This window comes from Leucoraja erinacea, chromosome 38, assembly GCF_028641065.1.
Source record: "Leucoraja erinacea ecotype New England chromosome 38, Leri_hhj_1, whole genome shotgun sequence".
In the NCBI taxonomy this organism is placed as follows: Eukaryota; Metazoa; Chordata; class Chondrichthyes; order Rajiformes; family Rajidae; genus Leucoraja; species Leucoraja erinaceus.
Genome location: NC_073414.1, coordinates 8,442,896 through 8,469,395, shown reverse-complemented (window position 1 = coordinate 8,469,395; position 26,500 = coordinate 8,442,896). Strand labels below are relative to the sequence as shown.

The following is a 26,500-nucleotide window of genomic DNA, read 5'->3' as shown; positions in this document are numbered from 1 at the left end:
GTTTACAGTCAGGTCGCTTCTTCAGATTGGCTCTGGACATTTTGCATGTTACTTAACCGACTGATAAACCAAACTCCACTCACCTCACAGTTCCTGAAACTCTTCCGTTGCATTCCGTGTCTCCAAAAGCCCAGGATGCTGTCGGAGAAGCAGACTAGACCAGGGTGAAAAAGTGGACAGAGTGTAAACACCAGCAGACTACCCAAGTCACTGACCATCCAGCACTTGGAGCACTCACACATCAGTCTGCCCCTCTGAGTCCCCATCACTAGAGCACATCAGTCTGAAGGCCCAGTACCATGTTCCCCGAGTTACTCACAAATTCTCCCGGCTTTTCCCCTCGATTCAAACTTGGAGAATGTCTGTAGGAGGCCGTAGATATTTCGTAGCAGCTCGTAATGCCAGCCGAAGGTACTCTGGGGATCAGGTGAGTCGGCAGTAAAAGAAATAGCCCGAAATACCTACGACTGGCTATTACCGTAATTCTCCGAGTTTGAATCAAGGGGAAAACTCGGGAGAGTTCGTGAGTAACTCGGGGAAAGTGGGAGAGGGGCTTTACCCTCTCAGTCCCCATCACTAGAGCACCATCTGTCCTACCTTCGATAGACACAGAGCGCAGCGGTAGAGTCGCTGCCTCACAGCGCCAGAGACCCGGGTTCGATCCTGACTATGGGTGCTGTCTGTATGGAGTTTGTACGTTCTCCTCGTGACCGGCGTGGATTTTCTCCGGGAACTCTGGTTTCCTCCCACACTCCAAAGGTGTGTCGAGGTTTGTAGATACAGAGTTCAAGAGACATTTATTGTCACATGCGCCGTTGCAAGTGACAATAATTGGCCGATGTGACCGACTCATTGGCTTGGTATAATTGTAAATCATCCCGAGTGTGTGTAGGAGGGTGTTTGTGTGCGGTGATCGCTGGTCGGCCCAGGCTTGGTGTATCTGTACTGCATCTCCAAACTGAAAAAAGCTGGAACAACTCAGAGGGTCAGGCAGTATCTCTGGATGAAAGGAATAGGTGACGTTTTGGGTCGAGATCCTTCTTCAGTCCTACCCTCACTGGGACCACATTAGTCCATCAGTATTTCTTCCCCTCCTTATACATTTAACAAGGTTTTCCCTTCACACATCCAGCTAACTCACCTCAGCTACCTCCATATCTGAGCACTAGGTGTATTAAAAAGTGTGTAGGGAAGAAGGGTCTCGACCCGAAACGCCACCCATTCCTTCTCTCCAGAGATGCCGCCTGTCCCGCTGAGTTACTCATATAACCATATAACAATTTACAGCACGGAAACAGGCCATCTCGACCCTTCTAGTCCGTGCCGAACACGTATTCTCCCCTAGTCCCATATACCTGCGCTCAGACCATAACCTTCCATTCCCTTTCCCTTCCCGTCCATATAACTATCCAATTTATTTTTAAATGATAAAAACGAACCTGCCTCCACCACCTTCACTGGAAGCTCATTCCACACAGCTACCACTCTCTGAGTAAAGAAGTCCCCCCTCATGTTACCCCTAAACTTCAGTCCCTTAATTCTCAAGTCATGTCCCCTTGCTTGAGAGATATTATTGATGAGGGGAATAAGATGCACAACCTCCACTTCACATTCTGTACATTTTGCTGGGGAGTTTTTGCATGCTTATAAGATCATAAGTGATAGGAGCAGAATTAGGCCATTTGGCCCATCAAGTCTGCTGCGCCATTCAATCATGGCTGATCTATCTCTCCCTCCTAACCCCACTCCCCTGCCTTCTCCCCATAACCTCCGACACCTTTATGTGAGCCTGTGATGCTGCTACAAGCAAGGTCTTCATTCTACCTGCATTTTACTAAAGGTGCACATGAAACTAAACTGCACTGTAGTTGACTTTAACTGAACATGTTCTGTTTTCAAATCAACAATCAAGTCTAGAATAATTTGTGATTCTTACCCACAGATTCCATAGGATTATCAAACGTCACCTCCGAGATTAGATCCTTACTTGTCTTCAGGTTCCCTCGAATATTTACAATTTTTATATTTTCTGTTCAAGAGGGAATATTTGGTAAATTGAGAGAGTTGCAGTCATGTGTGGGTCAGAGGGGGGGGGGGGTTGGGAGTGAGGTGGGGAATGAAGGTTCTTCCACACATTGACTCCCGAGCCTGCCCTTGTGTGGGATTTCTCCTCACTACCAGCGCACGCTGCCCTCGGGACGGCTGCTGTGGAGAGGAGACGGTTGCCCACATCTTCGCAGATTTGCAAAGAGAGTCCGGAGAGGTTTGCAAGGGTCCCTGGCACGGTTTATTCCGAACAGCTCCGTCACAGAGGACTCTGTGATTTACGGACTGTTCCCAGGGACACATTCAGAGACTGACATCGAGTGCTGCTGGAAGGTCATCAACTCGGTGAAAGATGCTCTCTGGCCTGCCCGAGTCTTGTTGACCTCCCAGCAGAGCGAGATGTCCGTTGGGGAATGTTGCCGACTGGCCCGCTGCAGGAGCACGTGCTGAGAGACGCACTGAAGCTCGGTGCAGCCAACGCCAAGGCTCGGTGGGGGAGGACCACAGTCTAGGGTCCTTCCACTGCTGGACATGGGGGGGCAGGGTGCGGTGGAGACGCCCCTCAAAATAATGGAAGGGATTCCACACCAGTGGGCCACATGAGTGGCAAGGGTGGAAGACAAATTTGAGAAATGTATAGTATTGAACAATTTGGATAGTCTCCGAAAATGTCGGATGAATTTTTTGCACGGTTCATGTATTGTATATTTATTACCCGAATAAAGTCTATTTTGAAATATAAGAAAAATTCTTCCCACGCTCCAAAGGCGTGCAGGCGTGTAGGTTAATTAGGTTAGTATCATTGTAAATTATCCCTAGTGTGTGTGGGATAGTGTTAGTGTGCGCGGATCATTGGCCGGCACGGACTAGGTGGGCCGAAGGGCCTCTTTCCAGGCCATATCTCTAAAAACTCAAAACTAAACTTCCTTCGAGAGAGGTGGGGAGACTCAGAGGGGAGTAAAGAACATCAGAGGGGTACAGGAAGTCTCCCTTGAAGGTGTGAAGGGAGACACGTCCAAAATGGTTGGACTTGCTTCCCATAATGGAAAACTAATGGCTGGAAAAGGTGCAGGGAAGATATACAAGGATGTTGCCAGGATGTGAGGGCCTGAGCTACAGGGAGAGGTCGGGCAGGCTAGGACTCTATTCCTTGGAGCACAAGAGGATGAGGGGAGATATTATAGAGGTGCATACAATGATGAGGGGAATAAGATGCACAACCTTTAACAAAAGAAGGGGAATCAAGAACCAGAGGACATGGGTTTAAGGTGAGATGGGATAGATTTAATAGGAATCTGAGGGGCAACTTTTTCCACTCAGAGGGTGGTGGGTTATAGGGAACGAGCTGACAGAGGGGGTAGTTGAGGCAGGGACTATCACTATGTTTAAAAGATGATAGTGGTGTCACATTGACGCAGCGGTAGAGTTGTTGCTTTATGACGCCAGAGACGCGGGTTCGATCCTGACTACGGGCGCTGTCTGTACGGAGTTTGTACGTTTTCCCTGTGACCGCGTGGGTTTTCTCCGGGTGCTCCGGTTTCCTCCCACACTCCAAAGACGTGCGGGTTTGTAGGTTAATACGCTTTGGTAAAATATTGTTGTGAGTTGGATAGTGTTAGTGTACGGGGCGATCGCTGGTCGGCGCGGGCTCGGTGGGCCGAAGGGTCTGTGTCCGCGCTGTATGTCTGAAGTGTAAAGACATTTGGACAGGGATGTGGATGGGACAAGTTTAGAGGGATATGGGTCAAATGCAGGCAGGTGGGACTAGTGTAGATGAGGCATGTTGGCCGGTGTGGGCAAGTTGGGCCGAAGGGCCTGTTTCCACGCTGCATCACTCTATGACTCTAAGTGAGTCGTGAGTGGGATTGGGCAGCTGGTAACGGTTACAGAATGTGCCACGTATACACTGACCCCACGCTGACATCCGGCAGTGAACCTTCTGCCGCTGTACGCCCGTAACCACGGCGACGGGGTCACGGGGCTGGGCCGGGGTCATGGGGGTTACGGGGTCACTGGGCCAGGATCACGGGGTCGGGGTCATGGGGTTACGGGGTCACTGGGCCGGGATCGCGGGGTCACTGCGCCGGTGTCACGGGGCCGGGACAGGGTCGGCGCAGATACTTACGGCCGATACACACCAACACCGTCTCGTTGTCCAGCTGGCTGGCGTGGGTAAACTCCTGCGGCTGACCTGCTGCGGTGGTGAGAAGCCAGGCGTTACCTCAGCTGAAGGAATGATCCAGAATATTCCGGATGCAGTCCAAAATGCACCAGCCACATTGCACACAGCACGATCCCAGCTAATTTAGACTTTGACGATACAGCGCGGAAACAGGCCCCGCGGCCCACCGAGTCCGTGCCGACCAGCGATCCCCGCACACTAACACTATCCTACACACACCAGGGACAATTTACAATTTTACCAAAGCCAATTAACCTACAAAACTGCGCGACTTTGGAGTGTGGGAGGAAACCGGAGCACCCGGAGAAAACCCACGCGGTCAAGGGGAGAACGTGCAAACTCCGTACCGACAGCACCCCGTGGTCAGGATCAAACCTGGGTCTCTGGGGCTGTATACTTCTATCAAGGGCGCAGCGGTAGAATGGCTGCCTCACAGTGCCAAAGAACTGGGTTCGATCCCAACTACGGGTGCTGTATGTACGGAGTTTTTACTTTCTTCCTGTGACCATATGGGTTTTCTCCGAGATCTTCAGATTCTTCCTACACTCCAAAGATGTACATGTTTGCAGGTTAATTGGCTTGGTATAAATGTAAATTGTCCCCAATGTGTGTGGGATCGTGTTAGTGTGCGCGGTGCGGACTCGGTGGGTAGAAGGGCCTGTTTCCGCGCTGTATCTCAAGCCTCCCTTCAACCTCGGTGGTTCCAGAGAAAATTCCTATTCTAAATGACCAGCTATTGAATGAATGAATGAATACGTTTATTGGCCAAGTATTCACATACATAGAAACATAGAAATTAGGTGCAGGAGTAGGCCATTCGGCCCTTCGAGCCTGCACCGCCATTCAATATGATCATGGCTGATCATCCAACTCAGTATCCCGTACCTGCCTTCTCTCCATACCCTCTGATCCCCTTAGCCACAAGGGCCACATCTAACTCCCTCTTAAATATAGCCAATGAACTGGCCTCGACTACCCTCTGCGGCAGAGAGTTCCAGAGATTCACCACTCTCTGTGTGAAAAAAGTTTTTCTCATCTCGGTTTTAAAGGATTTCCCCCTTATCCTTAAGCTGTGACCCCTTGTCCTGGACTTCCCCAACATCGGGAACAATCTTCCTGCATCTAGCCTGTCCAACCCCTTAAGAATTTTGTAAGTTTCTATAAGATCCCCTCTCAATCTCCTAAATTCTAGAGAGTATAAACCAGGTCTATCCAGTCTTTCTTCATATAATAATAACAATAATTTAATAATAATAATAATAATAATAATAATAATAATTTCTTCCTTCATTATGGACTAGGCCTAGACCACTAGAAGATCTGGCAGAAATATGGTTCACTCACTGAGAGTCTCTGCAGTAACTCACCTGTCCCCAGGTCGGTGAACCAGGAAGAGGCAGAGTTGAGGTTGATGGTCTGGAACTCCAGCACCTTGTCGGAGGAACACCTGGTGCTGATCCCAATGCACACGATGGGATATTCCTGCTCCGGGACCACCAGTGCTTCGAACATCCGCAGCGGGTTGGGCAGCGGGAAGTCAAAATGCTGCAACGTAAAGAGTTCAAAATCAGCCTGAAGATCAAGATGCTGATGGTATCACCGCCCAAAGATAGACGGAGTAACTCAGCGGGACAGGCAGCATCATAGATCCTAAAGCGAAGCAAGATAGACCACTCCTGCTAAATGCAATGGGCTGACGTGTAGTACGCAACAGAGCCTTTTTTCCATCCATTTCAGTAACCCGACCCGACCCGACCCGCAGTGTAATCAACGTTGCGGGGAAACAGTTTGTGTTAATAAATTTAAATTCTGAAAATGAGGAGAAGATTTTTACCAAAGAACTTTTATTTTTACGAGGATGTTTCCGTAACCGGCTTCCGTCTCCGCACTAGTATCTTTGCTCCGCTACGGGATCTTTGGTGCGGAGACGGAAGCCGGTTACGGAAATGGGGCCGGAAATGACCCATGAATCTGCCCATGACCGTACTACGTCTTTTTCATCGAGTGATCTATCTTGCTCGCTATAGAATCTTTGGGCAGCATCTCTGGAGAGAAGGAATGGGTGACATGACAAAGATGATGCCTGTCCTGCTGAGTTAAGGGCCCGTCCCACTTTCACGACCTCTGCCGAGTTTGCCCTTGACTCATACTCGCAACATGGTCATCAGGAGGTCGTAGGTAGGCCGTAGCAGGCCGTGATGCTAGTCATAGGTACTCGTGGCATCAAGTAGGTCGGGGCGTTTTTTCTAGCCTGATGAAAAATGTCCACGAGTAAAAAAGGTTGTGAATTAGGTCGTGAAAGTGGGACAGGCCCTTAACTCAAGCATTTTGTGTCTATCTTCCTTGCTTTTAGATAGACACAAAAAGCTGCAGTAATGCAGCGGGTCAGGCAGCATCACTGGAGGGAAGGAATAGGTGACGTTTTGGGTCGAGACCTTTCTTCAGACCCTTGCTTTTCCTGGGAAGGATGGTAGAGGGTAGCGACCTCATTGAAACGTACCGAATATTAAAAGGCTTGAATAGAGTGGATGTGGAGAAGATGTTTCCACTAGTCGGAGAGTCTAGGACCTGAGGTCACAGCCTCAGAATTAATGGACGTTCCTTCAGGAAGATGAGGAGGAATTTCTTTAGACGGTGGTGAATCTGTGGAATTCTTTGCCACAGAAGGCTGTGGAGGCCAAGTTAGTGGGTATTTTTAAGGCAGAGATTGGTAGATTCTTGGTTAGTACGGGTGTCAGGGGCTATGGGGAGAAGGCAGGAGAATGGGGTTGAGAGGGAAAGATAGATCAGCCATGATTGAATGGTGGAGTGGACATGAGCTGATTGGCCTAATTCTGCGTCTATGTTCTATGACTTATGAACTGATGAAGAAAGTCAAGAATATTTTATTGTCATATATATGGAAACGGAACAATAAAACTCAGCAGCAGCGCGACAAGTTTGTAAACACACACTGAATGAGAACGTCAGATCACACACCGTGAGGGACAGACAGCAGTGAGGAGCGGCGGCGGGAACACTCACCTTAATCAGCATGAATTTCTGCATGGGCTCGTACCACTGCAAGAGAACGATGCTGGACTCCAGCGCCCCACACAGGTAGTAGCATCCTGTCGACGAGGTCCGCACTGTAGAGAGACACACACGCACACACTGGGCTCAATACCAGCCGCTTGGCACAGTGATGGGGTGGGCATCATAGTGTGGGGGTGGGGGTAGCACTCATGGTGAGGGGGGGGGGGATATATCAGTGATGGGTGTGGGGAGATCAGAGCTAGAGTGAGGGGGAGGGGGGGGGGGTTGTGGATATCACACAGTGAGGGGGGGTGGGGAATCACAGGGGGGGGGGGCGTGGGATATCACAGTGAGGGGGGGATATTTTGATTTGAATTAATTTATTGTCATTGTCTTCAATGAAGAAACAACAAAATTATTTTTCCCTTACAGTCATACAGAAAAAACACAAAACACATAACACAGTAGTCCACAATATCACCGTGAGGGGGGAAGATGAGAGCCACTGTGAGGGGTGGGATATCTGGTACAGTAAGGGGGTGTGGATATCACAGTGAGAGGGGGGAGGGGTATCACATAGTAAGGGGGGGGAGCCTGGTTTGTGTGATGGACTGGGCTACATCCACAACTCTCTGCTATTTCTTGTGGTCTTGAGCAGAGCAGTTACAAAAGCAAGTTGTGGTGTGAGATATGTCAATGTTACTGTCAAGGGTGGAGTGTATATCAGTGTTAATGTGTGCAGTGCAGATGCTGGTTTAAATCGAAGATAGACACACAAAGCTGGAGTAACTCAGTGGGACAGGCAGCATCTCTGGAGAGAAGGAATGGGTGACGTTTCGGGTCGAGACCCTAATAGACAATAGGTGCAGGAGTAGGCCATTCGGCCCTTCGAGCCAGCACCGCCATTCAATGTGATCACAGCTGATCATCCCCAATCAGTACCCCGTTCCTGCCTTTTCCCCATATCCCCTGACTCCGCTATCTTTAAGAGCCCTATCTAGCTCTCTCTTGTAAGTATCCAGAGAACCGGCCTCCACCACCCTCTGAGGCAGAGAATTCCACAGACTCACAACTATCTGTGTGAAAAAGTGTTTCCTCGTCTCCGTTCTCAATGGCTTACCCCTTATTCTTAAACTGTGTGTGGCCCCTGGTTCTGGACTCCCCCAACATCGGGAACATGTTTCCTGCCTCTAGCGTGTCCAAACTCTTAACAATCAATGAGATCTCCTCTCATCCTTCTAAACTCCAGAGTGTACAAGCCCAGCTGCTCCATTCTCTCAGCATATGACAGTCCCGCCATCCCGGGAATTAACCTTGTGAACCTAATCTCATGGTTATGTGGATTGTGGGTTAGGTCAGGGAGATTTATGATCAGATGCTTGGGCACTGGGTGAGTGGGTAGAACGTTGGGTGCAATGTGTGGGCAGAACGAGGCAGAGGTATCTTAACCAACGTACTCACCTACAGAACACTTCCTGCAGCCCTTGGTGTCTGGAATCTTACTGGATGTTACATTCCTCCTGCAGGATAACAGACACAGACAGATACATCTCAGCACAGTGCCATTAGTCCAGAGAAAGACACAAGATTCTGGTGTAACTCAGCGGGACAGACAGCATCTCTGGAGAGAAGGAATGGGTGACGTTTGGGGTCGAGGCCCTTCTTCAGAAATACTTGCCACCCCTTGACCCTTCTACTTCCCTCTGCCCCACAAACTGCCCTTTACCTTAGTTTAGTTGTATTGTTGTATATCTTTATTGTCATTTTCCTGAGTACTCACATACCCAGAGGAAACAAAAAAACGTTACTCAACCAGTGTCCATTCAGTGTGCAGTAAAAATAAATAGAAATAAAAATACATATATCATGAACAAATTAACACTCTACTAAACATCAACAGGCGTTCCGATCGGCAGCGGCACGACAGTGGCTCTGCTGCAGTGTGTCCAGGTTGGTGGTTGGTTCGCGATACTTTGGCAGGGGGCAAAGTCCGTTTATCAGTCTTATAGCCTGCGGGAAGAAGCTGAGGAGCATCCTGCTGGTTTTGCAGCTAATGCTCATGTACCTCTTCCCAGATGGCAGGATGGAGTATATGTGATGCAATGGGTGATAGGGGTCTTTGATGATAGAGATGGCTCTGTTGATACATCTCTTCCTGTATATGTCCAGCAGGAAAGGGAGTGGAGCACCAATAATCCTGCTGGCGGTCTTCACAATCTTGTCTAGTTGGTGCCGTTCGTACGCCTTGCAGCTCCCGAACCAGGAAGTGATGCCGTAGGTTAATGTGCTCTCGATTGTCCCCCTATAAAAAGTTCGTAGGAGTGTAGTGGGGAGACCTGCTTTACGTAGTCTTCGGAGAGGGTGTAGTCGCTGCTGGGCTCTCTTGATCAGTGCTGTGGTGTTGGTCGTGGACGTCAGGTCATCTGACAGGTGGAGTCCTAGGAACTTCACGCTGCTGACCCAGTTTAGTTTATATCAACGGGACGATGGTGGAAAGGGTCAAGAACTTCAAATTCCTGGGCGTGCATATTTCCGAAGATCTTTCCTGGTCCGAGAACACTGATGCAATTATCAAGAAAGCACATCAGCGCCTCTACTTCCTGAGAAGATTACGGAGAGTCGGTTTGTCAAGGAGGACTCTCTCGAACGTCTACAGGTGCACAGTAGAGAGAATGCTGACCGGTTGCATCGTGGCTTGGTTCGGCAACTTGAGCGCCCAGGAGCGGAAAAGGATGCAGAAAGTTGTGACCACTGCCCAGTCCATCATCGGCTCTGACCTCCCCACCATCGAGGGGATCTATCGCAGTCGCTGCCTCAAAAAGGCTGGCAGTATCATCAAGGACCCACACCATCCTGGCCACGCACTCATCTCTCCGTGGCCATCGGGAAGAAAGTACAGAAGCTTGAAATCGGGAACATCCAGGTTCAGGAATAGCTGCTTCCCCACAGCCATCAGGCTATCAAACAAACTCTGTACAATAACAGCCTATTATTACTATTGCTCTTTATCTGTTTATTTATTGTGTATATATATGGTCTATGGTATATAGACACGCTAAACTTTTATCTCCTGTTCTGTATTTATGCTTCCAATATTCTGTTGTGCTGAAGCAAAGCAAGAATTTCATTATCCTATCTGGGACACATGACAATAAACTCACTTGACTCGTGAGCAGAAACAGGTACTTTGACCCACAGAGTCCAGTCCAACCAGCGATCCCATTACACTGGCACGATCCTAACACCAAGGACAATTTTACCAAGGCTGATTAACCGATGTTCCTGATGTTGGGGGAGTCCAGAACCAGGGTTCCCACAGTTTAAGAATAAGGGGTCGGCCATTTAGAACGGAGATGAGGAAAAACCTTTTCACCCAGAGTGTTGTGAATCTGTGGAATTCGCTGCCTCAGAAGGCAGTGGAGGCCAATTCTCTGGATGCTTTCAAGAGAGAGTTAGATTGAGCTCTTAAAGTTTGCAGAATCAAGGGATATGGTGAAAATGCAGGAACGGGGTACTGACTGTGGATGATCAGTCATGATCACATTGAATGGCGGTGCTGGCTCAAAGGGCCGAATGGCCTACTCCTGCACCTATTGTCTATTTACAAAACACGTAGGTTTTTGGAATATGGGAGGAAACCTGAGCTCGCCAGAGAAAACCCACAAGGTCATGGGGAAAACGTACAAACTCCCTGCAAACATCACCCGTAGTCAGGATTGAACCCGGGTAATTGGTGGTCAGCATGGACATGGTGGGCCGAAGGGCCTGTTTCTGTGCAGGTTTGTAGGTTAGTTTAGCTCAGTTTTAGTTTAGTTTAGAGATATAGCACGGAAACAGGCCCTTCGGCCCACCGGGTCCGCGCCGACCAGCGATCCCCGCACACTAACACTATCCTACACACACCCACTAGGAACAATTTTTACATTTACCAAGCCAATTAACCTACACACCTGCACGTCTTTGGAGTGTGGGAGGAAACCGAAGATCTCGGAGAAAACCCACGCAGGTCACAGGGAGAACGTGCAAACTCCCTACAGACAGCACCCGTAGTCAGGATCGAACCCGGGTCTCCAGCGCTGTGAGGCAGCAACTCTACCACTGCACCACCATGACCGCCCCCCAGACAATTGGCTTTGGTAAAATTGTAAATTGTCCCTACTATGTGTAGGATAATGTTAGTGTACGGAGATTGCAAACTCGATGGGCTGAAGGGCCTGCTGCATCTGTAGACTAAACTAAATTAAACTCAGCGGATCTTCAGACTGAGTCCGGGAAAGGGTCCCAACCCAATTTGCAGATAGAAACATAGGAACATAGAAAATAGGTGCAGGAGTAGGCCATTCGGCCCTTCGAGCCTGCACCGCCATTCAATATGATCATGGCTGATCATCCAACTCAGTATCCCATCCCTGCCTTCTCTCCATACCCCCTGATCCCTATAGCCACAAGGGCCACATCTAACTCCCTCTTAAATATAGCCAATGAACTGGCCTCAACTACCTTCTGTGGCAGAGAATTCCACAGATTCCACTCTCTGTGTAAAAAATGATTTTCTCATCTCGGTCCTAAAAGATTTCCCTCTTATCCTTAAACTGTGACCCCTAGTTCTGGACTTCCCCAACATCGGGAATAATCTTCGGGCATCTAGCCTGTCCAACCCCTTAAGAATTTTGTAAGTTTCTATAAAATCTTCTAAATTCTAGCGAGTACAAGCCGAGTCTATCCAGTCTTTCTTCATATGAAAGTCCTGCCATCTCAGGAATCAGTCTGGTGAACCTTCTCTGTACTCCTTCTATGGCAAGAATGTCTTTCCTCAGATTAGGAGACCAAAACTGTACGCAATGCACCAGGTGTGGTCTCACCAAGACCCTGTACAACTGCAGTAGAACCTCCCTGCTTTTATACTCAAATCCTATTGCTATGAATGCTAACATACCATTCACTTTCTTCACTGCCTGCTGCACCTGCATGCCTATTTTCAATGACTGGTGTACCATGACACCCAAGTCTCGTTGCATCTCCCCTTTTCCTAATCGGCCACCATTCAGATAATAGTCTACTTTCCTGTTTTTGTCACCAAAGTGGGTAACCTCACATTTTTCCACATTATACTGCATCTGCCATGCATTTGCCCACTCACCCACATTATACTGCATCTGCCATGCATTTGCCCACTCACCCACATTATACTGCATCTGCCATGCATTTGCCCACTCACCCAACCTATCCAAGTCACCTTGCAGCCTCCTAGCATCCTCCTCACAGCTAACACTGCCCCCTAGCTTCGTGTCATCCGCAAACTTGGAGATGTTGCATTCAATTCCCTTGGAGATATTGTGCGGAAACAGGTCCTTCGGCCCATCGAGTCCATGCCGACCATACACTAGCACAATCCTGCACCCCAGGGATAATTTGACAATTGTACCCCAGCCAATGAACCTACAAATGTACGTCTTTGGAATATGGGAGGAAACGGGAGCACCTGGAGAAAACCCACCAGGTCACAGGGAGAACGTTCATACAGACAGCAGCCGAGGTCAAGATTGAAGTCTGGCGCTGTAAGGCAACGTGGCTCAGCCTTACCTGGGTAGTAGTAATCGATGTGTTGTAATGTGGACCATGGACCTCTGTTCCTTCTTGGCCTGTTCGTACAGCCCCAACAAGCTGTGTGAGTGTAACTGTAGAGCTTTCCCTGCAAGAACAACCAGGACTAGTTAACCACGACACAGAAGCTCAGACAAAGGACAGTCCGATCCCTTCACACACCCGCTCCAAGCCAAGGGGTCCGAGCACCACCAATAACTGTGGCTGTGCTTAGACTCGGTTATTTCTGACGTCTTCCCTTAAACACCGATTGTATATGGCAGACTGAAGAAGGCTCTCGGCCCGAAACGTCGCCTATTTCCTTCGCTCCACAGATGCTGACTCACCCGTTGAGTTTCTCCAGCATTTTTGTCTAACTTCGATTTTTCCAGCGTCTGCAGTTCCTTCTTAAACACTGATACTTTGTTTATTTAGTTTAGAGATACAGCACGGAAACAGGCCCTTCGGCCCACCGGTCCAGCGGGTAGAGCTGCTAACTCACAGCGCCAGAGACCCAGGTTCGATTCTGACCCGTGGCCCTGTCTGTGTGGAGTTTGCATGTTCTCCCTGTCTATTTGTGTTGGATTTCTCCCCCCCGTTTCCAAAGCTGTGCAGATTAGAAGGTGTGGTGGGGGGGGGGGGGGGGGGGGGGGGGGGAACAACCGGGGTGGGGGTAATTGTTGGAATGTGGGGAGATTTAGAGGCATTAGTATAAATTGTGCTTGATAGCTTGTGCAGACTCAGTGGGCTGAAGGGCCTGTTTCCATAACTTATGGAACCTAGTTGACCTACTTTAGTTTAGTTTATTGTCACGTGTACCAAGGTATCGTGAAAAGCTTTCAGTTTAGTTTAGAGATACTGCGCGGGATCAGGCCCTTCGGCCCATCGAGTCCCCGCCAACCAGCGATCCCCGCACACTAACACTATCCTACACACACTTGGAACAATTCACATGCTTGATCAATGGTGTTTTATCATTAATGTTTTTATTATTATTCATGTTTAGTGTTTTCGGAGTCATTCGTAACTGTCACTGTATGTCATGTTGTTACTTGTGAGCGGAGCACCAAGGCAAATTCCTTGTATGGGGATCCTGTAGATAGGGTGAACTGTTTTAAATATCTGGGAGTCCACATCTCTGAGGATATGACATGGGCATCACACACCGCAGCACTCGTGAGTAAGGCAAGGCAGCGCCTTTACCACCTCAGGCAATTGAGGAAATTCAGAGTGTCTCCGAGGATCCTCCAGTGCTTCTACGCAGCGGCGGTGGAAAACATCTTGTCCGGGAACATTACCATCTGGTTTGGGAATTGCTCTGCCAAGGACAAGAAGGCTCTGCAGAGAGTAGTGCGTTCGGCCGAACGCACTATGGGAACTTCACTCGCCCCCCTGCAGGAACTATACAACAGGAGGTGCAACTCCAGAGCAAATAAAATCATGGGAGACCCCTTCCACCCCTGCAACGGACTGTTCCAGCTGCTACGGTCAGGCAAACGCCTCCGTTGCCATGTGGTGAGAATGGAGAGGTTGAGAAGGAGTTTCTTCCCAGAGGCAATTCGGACTGTAAACGCCTATCTCACCAGGGACTAACTCTACTGAACGTTTTTCCTTCCATTATTTATTATGTAAAAGAATATGTGTGTTATGATTGTGTTTATAGTTTGTTTGGTTGTTTTGTTGTTTGTCTTTTGCACAAAAGTCCACGAGCATTGCCACTTTCATTTCACTGCACATCTCGTATGTGTATGTGACAAATAAACTTGACTTGACTTGACTTGTATGTGAATACTTGGCCAATAAACGCACTGACTTACTTACATATTCCAAGCCAATTAATCTACACACCTGCACGTCTTTGGAGTGCGGGAAACTCTGGAGAGAAGGAACGGGTGACGTTTCGGGTCAAGACTGGATGAAGAATGGTTCATTGTTGGGTGAGGGGAAGGTGACAACGATCCCGGAGAAAACCCATGCAGGGTCACGGGGAGAAGGTACAAACTCCGTACAGACAGCACAGGTCTTTGGCGCTGTGAGGCAACAACTCTACCGCTTTTCTCTGTCAGCCAGAGTTGCCTGAACAGACGGAATTTCCAGCCCTGGTATGGCGGCCATGTTCCCGATCGTGATCTGATCAACCCACCCACAACTGAGAAGCTGTGGTTAGTCTGAAAGATGCGGGGGAAGTTGGAAGGATGTGCAGAACCCTCCCGGCTGCACACGCCCTTCCTACAGAGTGCGATGGTTTGCAGCAGAGACGCTCTGCTGGAGATCGCAGATAAAGGAGTTCTGGGTGCAAGATCAGTCTTACCTGAGATGCTGATTAATACATTGCTGACTATGTAAACCCAAATGCATCGTCCTGGATAGAGCTGTAAGACATGAAACAGGAGTCCAGGGTCAGTCAGTGTTACAGCGCTGTTGCTACATGCGTGCCATGCAACACATGATACAGTCACTGGTGATACACAGACACTATAGACAATAGGGGTACACATCCCCAGTAGGGGATCTGTACCCCACAGAGCCTGTGGGAGGGAACGATGTGACCCCCACAGGTCTGGTGGTGAGGGGAGATGAGATCAATAGACAATAGACAATAGGTGCAGGAGTAGGCCATTCGGCCCTTCGAGCCAGCACCGCCATTCAATGTGATCATGGCTGATTATCCCCAATCAGTACCCCGTTCCTGCCTTCTCCCCATATCCCCTGACTCCGCTATTTTTAAGAGCCCTATCTAGCCCTCTCTTGAAAGCATCCAGAGAAACTGCCTCCACCGCCCTCTGAGGCCGAGAATTCCACAGACTCACCACTCTCTGTGAGAAAAAGTGTTTCCTCATCTCCGTTCTAAATGGCTTACCCCTTATTCTTAAACTGTGTGGCCCCTGGTTCTGGACTCCCCCAACATCGGGAACATGTTTCCTGCCTCTAGCGTGTCCAAGCCCCTTAACAATCTTATATGTTTCAATGAGATACCCTCTCATCCTTCTAAACTCCAGAGTATACAAGCCCAGCTGCTCCATTCTCTCAGCATATGACAGTCCTGCCATCCCGGGAATTAACCTTGTAAACCTATGCTGCACTCCCTCAATAGCAAGAATGCCCTTCCTCAAATTAGGGGACCAAAACTGCACACAATACTCCAGGTGTGGTCTCACTAGGGCCCTGTACAACTGCAGGAGGACCTCTTTGCTCCTATATTCGATTCCTCTTGTTATAAAGCACAGAGGTGGGTGAGACAGACAGACCCAGCGCAGAGGAGATGAAAGAGGGCCTGAGCTACAGGGAGAGGTTGGGCAGTCAGTCAGTCCGTCAATTTTATTTCTATAGCACATTTAAAAGCAACTCACGTTGACCAAAGTGCTTCACATCAGAGCAGATACTAATGTGCTACATACAATGTTACACAGACCTAACAATACGTACATAAACTGTTTACAGTGCCTCAAAAACGCTCGGGAGTAGGAATAGGTTTTGAGCCTCGATTTAAAAGAGTCGATGGAGGGGGCAGTTCTGATGAGGAGAGGGATGCTGTTCCACAGTCTAGGTGCTGCAACCAAACGCGCGGTCTCAGACTTTATTCCTTGAAGCACAGGAGGCTGAGGGATTAAATTAGTGTAGAGATACAGCATGGAAACAGGCCCATCGGCACACGATGACCATCGATCACCCGTTCACACTATTTCCATGTTATCACCAATCACTATGTCGGCAGATAGACTACACATGATTACAATCAAGCTGTCCACAGTGTACAGATGTCAGATAAAGGGAATAACGTTTAGTGCAAGATATAGCATGGTATAGTCCGATTAAAGATAGTCCGAGGGTCTCCAATTTGGTAGATAGGACGGCTCTGTGGTTGTGGTAGGATGGTTCATAGAAACATAGAAACATAGAAATTAGTTGCAGGAGGCCCTTTGAGCCTGCTCCGCCATTCATGGCTGATCATCCAACTCAGTATCCCGTACCTGCCTTCTCTCCATATCCTCTGATCCCCTTAGCCACAAGGGCCACATCTAACTCCCTCTTAAATATAGCCAATGAACTGGCCTCGACTACCCTCTGTGGTAGAGAATTCCAGAGATTCACCACTCTCTGTGTGAAAAAAGTTCTTCTCATCTCGGTCTTAAAGGATTTCCCCCTTATCCTTAAACTGTGACCCCTTGTCCTGGACTTCCCCAACATCGGGAGCAATCTTCCTGCATCTAGCCTGTCCAACCCCTTAAGAATTTTGTAAGTTTCTATAAGATCCCCTCTCAATCTCCTAAATTCTAGAGAGTATAAACCAAGTCTATCCAGTCTTTCTTCATAAGACAGTCCTGACATCCCAGGAATCAGTCTGGTGAACCTTCTCTGCACTCCCTCTATGGCAACAATGTCCTTCCTCAGATTTGGAGACCAAAACTGTACACAATACTCCAGGTGTGGTCTCACCAAGACCCTGTACAACTGCAGTACAACCTCCCTGCTCCTATACTCAAATCCTTTTGCTATGAACCCATATTGCCTGCCAACAGCTGGGAGGAATTTGAATCTGGAGGTGTGCGTTTTCACACTTCTGTACCTCTTGCTTGATGGGAGAGGGGGGAAGAGGGAGTGACTGGAGGCCTTGACATACAGTGGACTTACATAAACACACATGCCCTAGATTGTCATAGATTGCACGTAACTTACATAAAGTTAATTTACGAGACACACAAAACGGAAACTTACATGACACACACTTACATTGCACACTTAAATTTGTGACGTACAGTGTAGCTAGGGTTGACAACTGTCCCGTATTAGCCGGGACATCCCGTATATTGGGCTAAATTGGTTTGTCCCGTACGGGACCACTCCTTGTCCCGTATTTGACCGCTACTAATTGGGTCAGGTTGGAGCGCTGCATCCGGCCCCGCCTCACCCGTCCCGACGTAGTGCAGCCCATGGAGTGCAGCAGCAGCAGCAGCAGCGCCTCGCCCGTGGCCCCGTCGCTCGGCAGCCCGGCCAGCTGTCCGACCTTCGAACCTTCGCTTACCGCCGACACCACCACCACCACCATCCCTCCTTCTCAAGGACCGATCATCGGTTCACGAGTTGGACGGGGCGCCAGACTTTGCACGCGGCCCCCGGGCCAAAACTACTCAGCTGGCCCGCTGGCTGGGCTTTGTGTGCAGTCCAGCACCCGGGGCCAACTCATCATCACCCAGCCACTGCCCAGTCGCTCAACGAATTGCAGTCAGGAATTTGTCCCTTATCTTGACCTTTTGTCCCTTATTCGGGAGTGAGAAAGTTGGCCACCCTAAGTGTACGTGACGTACAGTACCAGTAATCTTGGCGTACTTGACCCACATGTACATACGTCAGTAATCTTGGTCTTACCAGTTCTAATGTAGCCTCCTGCAGTTCATTGAGATTCAGGGAGTAAATCCCTTCCTCCGACCCCAGTATCAGGTGCTGGGCTGTAAAACAAAGATCGGCCGTCAACATCACTGTCAGATGCTGTCACCCAGCGGTATTTGGCAGCCCGCTGTCTCCTGATTAATTTTACTGTTGCACCTCGTTGTCACCTTCCCCTCACCCGATAATTAACCGTTGTTCCTCCAGTAGGAAGAAAGGTCACGACCCGAAACGTCACCTATTTCTTTCTCTCCAGAGATGCTGCCTGTCCCGCTGAGTTACTCCAGCGTTTTGTATCCATCTTCGGTTTAAACCAGCATCTGCAGTTCCTTCCTGCACTACACACACTAATACTGATATACCCTACAACACCCTACAATGAAAGTAACATTGACATTTTTGTGTCTATCTTCTCCAGAGATGCTGCCTGACTTGCTGAGTTACTCCAGCATTTTTGTGTCCTATCTTTGGTGTAAACCAGCATCTGGGGAATGGGGAAGTCCAGGACAAGGGGTCACAGCTTAAGGATAAGGGGGAAATCCTTTAAAACCGAGAAGAGAAGAACTTTTTTCACACAGAGAGTGGTGAATCTCTGGAACTCTCTGCTAGTTGAGGCCAGTTCATTATCTATATTCAAGAGGGAGTTAGATGTGGCCCTTGTGGCTAAAGGGGTCAGAGGGTATGGAGAGAAGGCAGGTACGGGATACTAAGTTGGATGATCAGCCATGATCATATTGAATGGCGGTGCAGGCTCGAAGGGCCGAATGGCCTACTCCTGCACCTAATTTCTATGTTTCTATGTTTCTATCTGCAGTTCCTTCCTACACACTTCTGTCCTTGGCCTAAGATAGACTCAGCGGGACTCTGGAGAGAAGGAATGGGTGACGTTTCAGATCGAGACCCTTCTTCAGACCCATTCCTTCTCTCCAGAGATGCTGCCTGTCCCGCTGAGTTACTGCAGCACTTTGTGCCTTATCTTCACTGCCATCCTTCACATTGGTTTTAAAAATTTTGAACAATAAGTGATATTTGTGAGGTAATATACAAAGGAAAACTGTGCAATGTACTTAATACATTCTTAGGTGGATAGAAATGCTGGAGAAACTCAGCGGGTGAGGCAGCATGTATGGAGCGAAGGAATAGGTGACGTTTCGGGTCGAGAATTTGCGACGTGGCGTGATCACGTATGTCAATCAAGGGTTACAACATTTTTTTGTCGCCGCTGGATTTTGAAATGTTCAAAATCTTTTGGCGATGCTGATAAGACACTGGCAGTCGCCGAAAAAAATCGCCGTGGGACATGCTTGGTTTTATCGTTAATCAAGTCTCTGTGCAAAACCTCGCTGTATCGTTAGTCAAGATTCTGTAGTTAAGACCTCGATTTACTGTTCACCAAGTTTCTGAGTAATCCCGTCATTCGAGAATATAAAAAAGTACCAAAGTCACACATGACAGATCAGCTTTGACTGGTCTTCATTTTGCACTGTACAACTGTTGCTTGCAAGATGACAATAAAGGTTAAAGGTTAAAGGTCTCCTGTCGAGCACCAGTTTGCAATGAATCGCACGTTATTTCAAACACCAACTCTGCATCATGACCTTTCCAATTTGTTCCTGCAGACAGGTACATGGAAGGTTGAGAGGGGACATGGGCTGAATGTGGGCAAATGGGATTAGCTTCAAAGGGGCACGTTTGGCAGGGAGGTTGGACCGTTTCTGTGCTGAATGCATGACTCCACGAGTCGACACCGACCAACAGCCTTTACCTCCTGTGTTGGCATGCGTCCACACTGTCACACAATGAATCTTCAAAGGACAGCCGTTGAACACTTTCTGTAATGGGACCTCCACCTGGAACACACACGCACACACACACTGGGTTACACAGCGAATAACCACACCCACACAGAGGGCCACCACGTAGTTTTGGGTGTAGGAGACACCGACTGCATAGTACACAACGCAGGGTAGTATCAATGCCCAGTGACACCGCCCCACACATGGTCACCTTTCAATTTTGCCCCCAAAACAGGGTGAACTCCCTTCACTATCTCTCCTTCCCTCTTACACATTGCTTGATCTTCCCCTCCCTCTCCCTTCCACTCCCCCCCCCTCCCTCCCTCCCCCCCCCCCCCCCCCCCCCCAACTACACAGGGTAAATCCCCACCCATCTCACCTGTTAACCGGGTGACACCCTCCCCTCCCAGTGAGCAAGTCAAAGGACAAAGGACAAAGGACATTCATTGTCACATACACCAAATGGTGTAGTGAAATTTGTCTTGCCATGCCTATCCTATGATCCATCCCACCTGCCCCCTGAGGCCAGCACTCACCTGCACCTTCTGGACCACTGGCGCTTCAGCTTCAGGTGGGACCTGGAAGACAAGACAAGTCTAAGTCACGTCTTCTTCTTGCGTATGGCGTGCACAGACTAAAGTTGTCGGACAACTTGTTGTATTCGATTCTGCACGCCGGGTTGATTGCATTCGTCGAAACAGGGCGGGCCACGTGAAGGTTGCAATCTCCCACCCCTAAGTCACGCTGCCCCCACAGAGATGTCTGGACCACCTTGTTCCTTCTGTGCGCCGACACAGAGAGAAGGCAGTGGTTGATCACGTGGAACTAGAGAGGAAATCACCGCTGGGTGTGGGGGGGAGGAGGCAGGAGATCAGCCGTGTCTGGGAAGTTGGGGAGATTTTGTTGACGCTTTTGTCCCTCAGGAGGGACTGAGATTTAAAGTGGGCTTGTGATAGGTCTAGGATGCCACAAAGTCATCTATAGGGGTAATTAGGGATGGGTAATAAATGCAAGGCGGCACGGTGGCGCAGCGGTAGAGTTGCTGCCTCACAGCGCCGGAGACCCGGGTTCGATCCCAACTCCAGGTGCTGTCTGTACGGAGTTTGTACATTCTCCCCGTGACCTGCGTGGGTTTTCGCCGAGATCTTCGGTTTCCTCCCACACTCCAAAGACATGCAGGTTTGTAATTTAATTGGCTTTGGTAAAATTGTAAATTGTCCCCAGTGTGTGTAGGATAGTGTTAGTGTGCGGGGATCGCTGTTCTTGTGCTGTACAGTATGTTTTATGTTCCTACACAATATCCATCCGTATCCCACCATTCCTTGCATATCCACGTGCCTCCCCAAAAGCCCCTTAAATACCACCAGAGACTGCACAGTTATTTATGATCCAGTTACAATCTTTTGTACTCACTAGAATTTAGAAGATTGAGGGGGGATCTTATAGAAACTTACAAAATTCTTAAGGGGTTGGACAGGCTAGATGCAGGAAGATTGCTCCCGATGTTGGGGAAGTCCAGAACAAGGGGTCACTGTTTAAGGTTAAGGGGGAAATCTTTTGGAACCGAGATGAGGAAAACATTTTTCACACAGAGAGTGGTGAATCTCTGGAATTCTCTGCCACAGAAGGTAGTTGAGGCCAGTTCATTGGCTATATTTAAGAGGGAGTTAGATGTGGCCCTTGTGGCTACAGGGATCAGGGGGTATGGAGAGAAGGCAGGTACAGGATACTGAGTTGGATGATCAGCCATGATCATATTGAATGGCGGTGCAGGCTTGAAGGGCCGAATGGCCCACTCCTGCACCTATTTTCTATGTTTCTATGTTTCTATTGATACCTCCTTTCCCTGCCTTCAAACAAATTTGTCAAAATGCAAAAATTTAGAAAATCTCGTCAAGTCAAGAGAGTTTATTGTCATGTGTCCCAGATAGGATAATAAAATTCTTGCTTGCTGCAACACAACAGAATATAGTAGTCATAAATACAGAACAGTTCAGTGTGTCTATATAGCATAGACCATATATACACACATAAATAAACAGATAAAGTGCAATAGGCTTTTATAGTTCAGAGTTTGTTTGATGGTGAGTTTAATAATCTGATGGCTGTGGGGAAGTAGCTATTCCTGAACCTGGATGTAACAGATTTCAGACTCCTGTACCTTCTACCTGATGGCAGCAGGGAGATGAGTGCGTGGTCAGATCTGAATTAAAAATAGACATTACTGGAAAGATTCATCAGGTCAGTCAGCATCTGTGGAGAGAGTAAAGGGCCTGTCCTACTTGGCAATTTTTTTCGGCGACTATCGGAGTCACAGCTACCAGCCTTGGAGGGCATGTACCACACACGGTGCCTCAGGAAGGCTGTCAGCATCCATAAAGACTCCTCACACCCTTGTAACGGACTGTTCGAACTACTTCCCTCCGGCAGACGTTACAAGGCCTTCTACGCCCGAACCTCCAGACTCAGGAACAGCTTCATTCCCAGAGCTATAGCGGCTCTGAACCGGCCCTGCTGAGTGCCCCCCACCCCCCCTGGACTGTCTCCCTTGGATGGTCACGTCACACAGACACATCTGCACTTTAGTCTGTTTGAACTGTTTTGACTGTTTTACTGTTCTTTTTCAATCCATGTTCTCGGGGTATCTAAATCTAAATCTAAATCTAAATTGTATTAGTTATTTATGTTATGACATCGGATGGAAGCTGCATACCAAATCTCGTTGCCCTTATGTGCAATGACAATAAAATATATTATTATTATTATTATTATATCAGTGTCGCCAAAATATTTTGAACATTTCAAAATCTAGTGGCGACAAAAAAAATGGTGCGACACTTGAAAAAACACCGCGCGTCAATACGTTATCAGGCCGCATATTTTTCGGTGACGTGACCTGATGCGTCAGTCGCCGAAAAAAATCGCCAAGTGGGACAGGCCCTTGAAGGTTCACCGTCCAGGACTTTGTTTCTGATGTGCCCTGAGCTGCAGTACCAGCAGGTGCCAGCAGATGGCCTGAAGACACACAACTTGAAATAGAGAACATGGAGTGATGATGTCTGAAGGTTTCGGCCCGAAACGTTGCCTATTTCCTTCGCTCCATAGATGCTGCTGCACCCTCTGAGTGTCTCCAGCTTTTTTGTGTACCATGGAGGGATGATATTTTTGCTGGAGTAACTCAGCGGGTCAGGCAGCAACTACGGATAAAAGGAAAGTGGTGAATCTCTGGAACTCTCTGCCACAGAGGGTGTGGAGGCCAGTTCTTGGCTATATTTAAGATTAGATGTGGTCCTTCTAGCAGGGGACAGAGGGTCAGGGGGCAGGTAGGGATACTGAGTTGAGATCAATGACGGCGATGTGCAGGCTCGAAGAGATATACTCCTGCACAAATTTCTAATTTTCTATGACGGGTGTGTTCAAAATCCTTCTTCAGACCGAGAGTCAAAAGGAAACAGCTGTTTGTAGCTAGATGTGATGATAAAGGAAAAGCTGTTTGCTAGTGCAACTTGGCGATTTGGGCGGGGGTGGGATGGAGAGAGAGGGAATGCAGGGGTTACTTGAAGTTAGAGAAGTCAATATTCATACCACTGGGTTGTAAGCAGACCTTTATTCAATTTAAAGAAGGCCCCCGACCAAAAACGTTGCCTATCCATGTTCTCCAGAGAGGCTGCCTGACCCGCTGAGTTACTCCAGCACTTTGTGTCTTTTTCTGCAAACAAGCATCTGCAGTTCCTAATTCCGTCTAATTTAAATTGGTGCGGCAGCACCTCTCAGAGGCAACTGGTGGAACTGCAGCTTTGCACAATGTCCTTGGGGAAGACTTCAAAACTAAGGTGGCCAGGCACTGGTGGAATCGACTTTTTTTGTAGTTTAGGAGACATTCAATCATGCGCAGAACAAAGAAGACACGGGTAGTTCCGCTGCCTTCCAGTGCCACAGACCCGGGTTCGATCCTGACTACGGGTGCTGTCCGTATCTCACGGATACGGAATGCCCGCGGTTGATCAAGCGAGCTGCTGCCTCACGGCGCCAGAGAACCGGGTTCGAATCTGACCCTGGGAGCTGTCCATGTGGAGTTTGCACGTTCTCCCTATGACCGCGTGGGTTTTGTCCGGGTGCTCCGGTTTCCGCGGGTTTGTAGGTCGATAGGATGCCCACAAATTGCAACGGGCATGTGGGGGTGAACGAGATACACATGTAGGAATGGGACTGTAGGGCCAGCATAGACTCACACTCAAGGCAGTGACGGACAAATTCTTCAGCAGAACCGGCCAAGGGTTATGGGGACAATAGACAATAGACAATAGGTGCAGGAATAGGCCATTTGGCCCTTCGAGCCAACACCACCATTCAATGTGATCATGGCTGATCATCCCCAATCAGTACCCCGTTCCTGCCTTCTCCCCATATTCCCTGACTCCGCTATCTTTAAGACCCCCATCCAGCTCTCTCTTGAAAGCATCCAGAGAACTGGCCTCCACCCTCCTCTGAGACAGAGAATTCCACAGACTCACAACTCTCTGTGAGAAAAAGTGTTTCCTCGTCTCCGTTCTAAATGGCCGACCCCTTATTCCTAAACTGTGTGGCCCCTGGTTCTACCAAGGCAGGGAAATGGGATTAGGAGGCAGAAATCAGTCATGATTGAATGACGGAGTGGACTCGATGGGCCGAATGGCCTAATTCTACTGCTACGACTTGTGAACTTCTACACTGTGCTGTAAATAACAGTCACCGTGTGACTTACCAGTCTCTCCTTCCTCTCCTTCCTCCGTGGCAGCAGTGGTGGAGTTTCTCCGGTGTCCCTGGGAAGATGGCTCGTCCACTGGCTGGGATCTGGTGGTACAGTTTACAGTTCAGTTTATTGTCACATGTACCGAGGTACAGCGTTTAGTTCAGTTTAGTTTAGAGATAGAGCGCAGAAACAGGCCCTTCGGCCCACCGGGTCCGTGCCGACCAGCGATCCCCGCACACTAAAGGGCCTGTCCCACTTGGGCGTCATTTGCGCGTCATCCTAAAAATTGGTTGGCGCGTGGTGAGGCGTGGTGAGGCGTGGTGAGGCGTGGTGAGGCGTGGTGAGGCGTGGTGAGGCGGTGAGGCGTGGTGAGGCGTGGTGAGGCGTGGTGGCGTATGCGTTGACCCGCGGTAACGCGCGGCGCCCCAGGATTTTGGGAGGCTCACAATCTTCACGCCCCACCTGCGTGACGTATCCCTTGCGCACGCTGATGTACTGGCGGCATACGTGTAGCGTGTGGTGACGCATGGTTACGCACGGTGATGCACGAACATTGCTAATTTATTATGCGCCAACGTCCGTAACCATGTGTCGCCCGTGCCCCGTCGGAGCGCCATTTGCGCGTCATTTGAGCGCCGCACCACGTGACTACCCGGGTATAAAGCGCGCGTACTTTTGAAAATTTTTCACTGAGAAAATCCTTGCCACGGAGATCGGACTCAGTACGAACGACATCGCACATGGCTCCCAAAAGAAGCAGCGCGCTCAAGAGCACTTGACACATGTCTGTCGGCGTAAATGACACGCAAATGACACCCAAGTGGGACAGGCCCTGACTATTATCCGACACACACTGGGGGAAATGTTTACATTTACCAAGCCAATTAACCTACAAACTTGCACGTCTTTGTCGTGTGGGAGGAAACCGGAGCACCTGGTGAAAACCCATACAGGTCATGGGGAGTACGTGCAAACTCCGTACAGACAGCACCCGTAGTCAGGATCGAACCCGGGTCTCAGGCGCTGTGAGGCAGCAACTCTACCGCTGTGCCACCATGACCGCCACTTGTGAAGGAGCAATAAATAGAACATAGAACTGAACAGCACCAGCACACGAGCAGGCCATTCGGCCCACAATGTCCATGCTGGACATGATGGCCAGACCAGGCCTTACCCGCCGGCACGCACCCCCCCCCACACCTCCACCCTCCCCGCGATCACGACTAACCAGTTGGTTCACCCGTACCTGAGCTGCTGACATTGATGGCGGTGTGGACTGGGCTCCTGGAGTGTCCCGCCACCGGCTTTCTAGAAGCTTCCAGAGGGCCGCTGGAGCAGCGGACCAGCGAGGCCCGTAGCACCCGGCACGCGGGCCGGCGAATCACCGTGGAAACCTTCTCCTCCTCCGGCAGGCTCTCCTCAGAGCTGGTCCGGAACTTGGGCTGTGCGGGGGGGGGGGGGGGGGGGGGGGGGGGGGGGGGGGGGGGGGGGGGGGGAGAGAGGAAAGGTCAGTGGTCAAGGGTCAGGCTCAGACCACCCTCCCACCTCCCACTAACCCAACGTGTTTGGCATTCCGGGCAGGGGGGGTGTGGTTGTAATTGGGATGGGGGGGGGGTGGGCGAGGATGGAAGAGGATGGTGAGGGGGTAGCAAGGTGATGGGATTGGGGAAAGGGAATGGGGGGGGAAGAGGTAGGGGTTTGGGAGGGGGAGACTGGGAGGGGGATGTAGTGGGGGTCGTGGGAGGAGAATGGGGGAGGGGA

The 26,500-nt window shown here is 49.4% G+C and overlaps 1 protein-coding gene and 1 long non-coding RNA gene across 2 annotated transcripts in view; one reads left to right on the top strand and one right to left on the bottom strand.

Moving 5' to 3' along the window:
* Nucleotides 1–26,500, bottom strand: part of LOC129714252 (mitogen-activated protein kinase kinase kinase kinase 5-like) — an 86,118-nt gene that overhangs the window by 5,566 nt on the left and 54,052 nt on the right. Inside the window, exons 18-30 of the mRNA XM_055663799.1 lie at nucleotides 25,986–26,181; nucleotides 24,752–24,840; nucleotides 20,544–20,585; nucleotides 19,977–20,061; nucleotides 18,194–18,273; nucleotides 15,138–15,198; nucleotides 12,827–12,935; nucleotides 8,705–8,763; nucleotides 7,253–7,356; nucleotides 5,596–5,773; nucleotides 4,172–4,240; nucleotides 1,937–2,029; nucleotides 84–154 (exon numbers count right to left, since the gene is read on the bottom strand). Coding sequence (XP_055519774.1) covers nucleotides 84–154; nucleotides 1,937–2,029; nucleotides 4,172–4,240; nucleotides 5,596–5,773; nucleotides 7,253–7,356; nucleotides 8,705–8,763; nucleotides 12,827–12,935; nucleotides 15,138–15,198; nucleotides 18,194–18,273; nucleotides 19,977–20,061; nucleotides 20,544–20,585; nucleotides 24,752–24,840; nucleotides 25,986–26,181 — 1,236 coding nt within the window. The remainder of the gene's footprint in view (nucleotides 1–83; nucleotides 155–1,936; nucleotides 2,030–4,171; nucleotides 4,241–5,595; nucleotides 5,774–7,252; nucleotides 7,357–8,704; nucleotides 8,764–12,826; nucleotides 12,936–15,137; nucleotides 15,199–18,193; nucleotides 18,274–19,976; nucleotides 20,062–20,543; nucleotides 20,586–24,751; nucleotides 24,841–25,985; nucleotides 26,182–26,500) is intronic.
* The window catches only part of LOC129714259 (uncharacterized), a 110,859-nt gene that overhangs the window by 40,561 nt on the left and 43,798 nt on the right, over nucleotides 1–26,500 (top strand). The gene's annotated exons all lie outside the window — the stretch shown is intronic.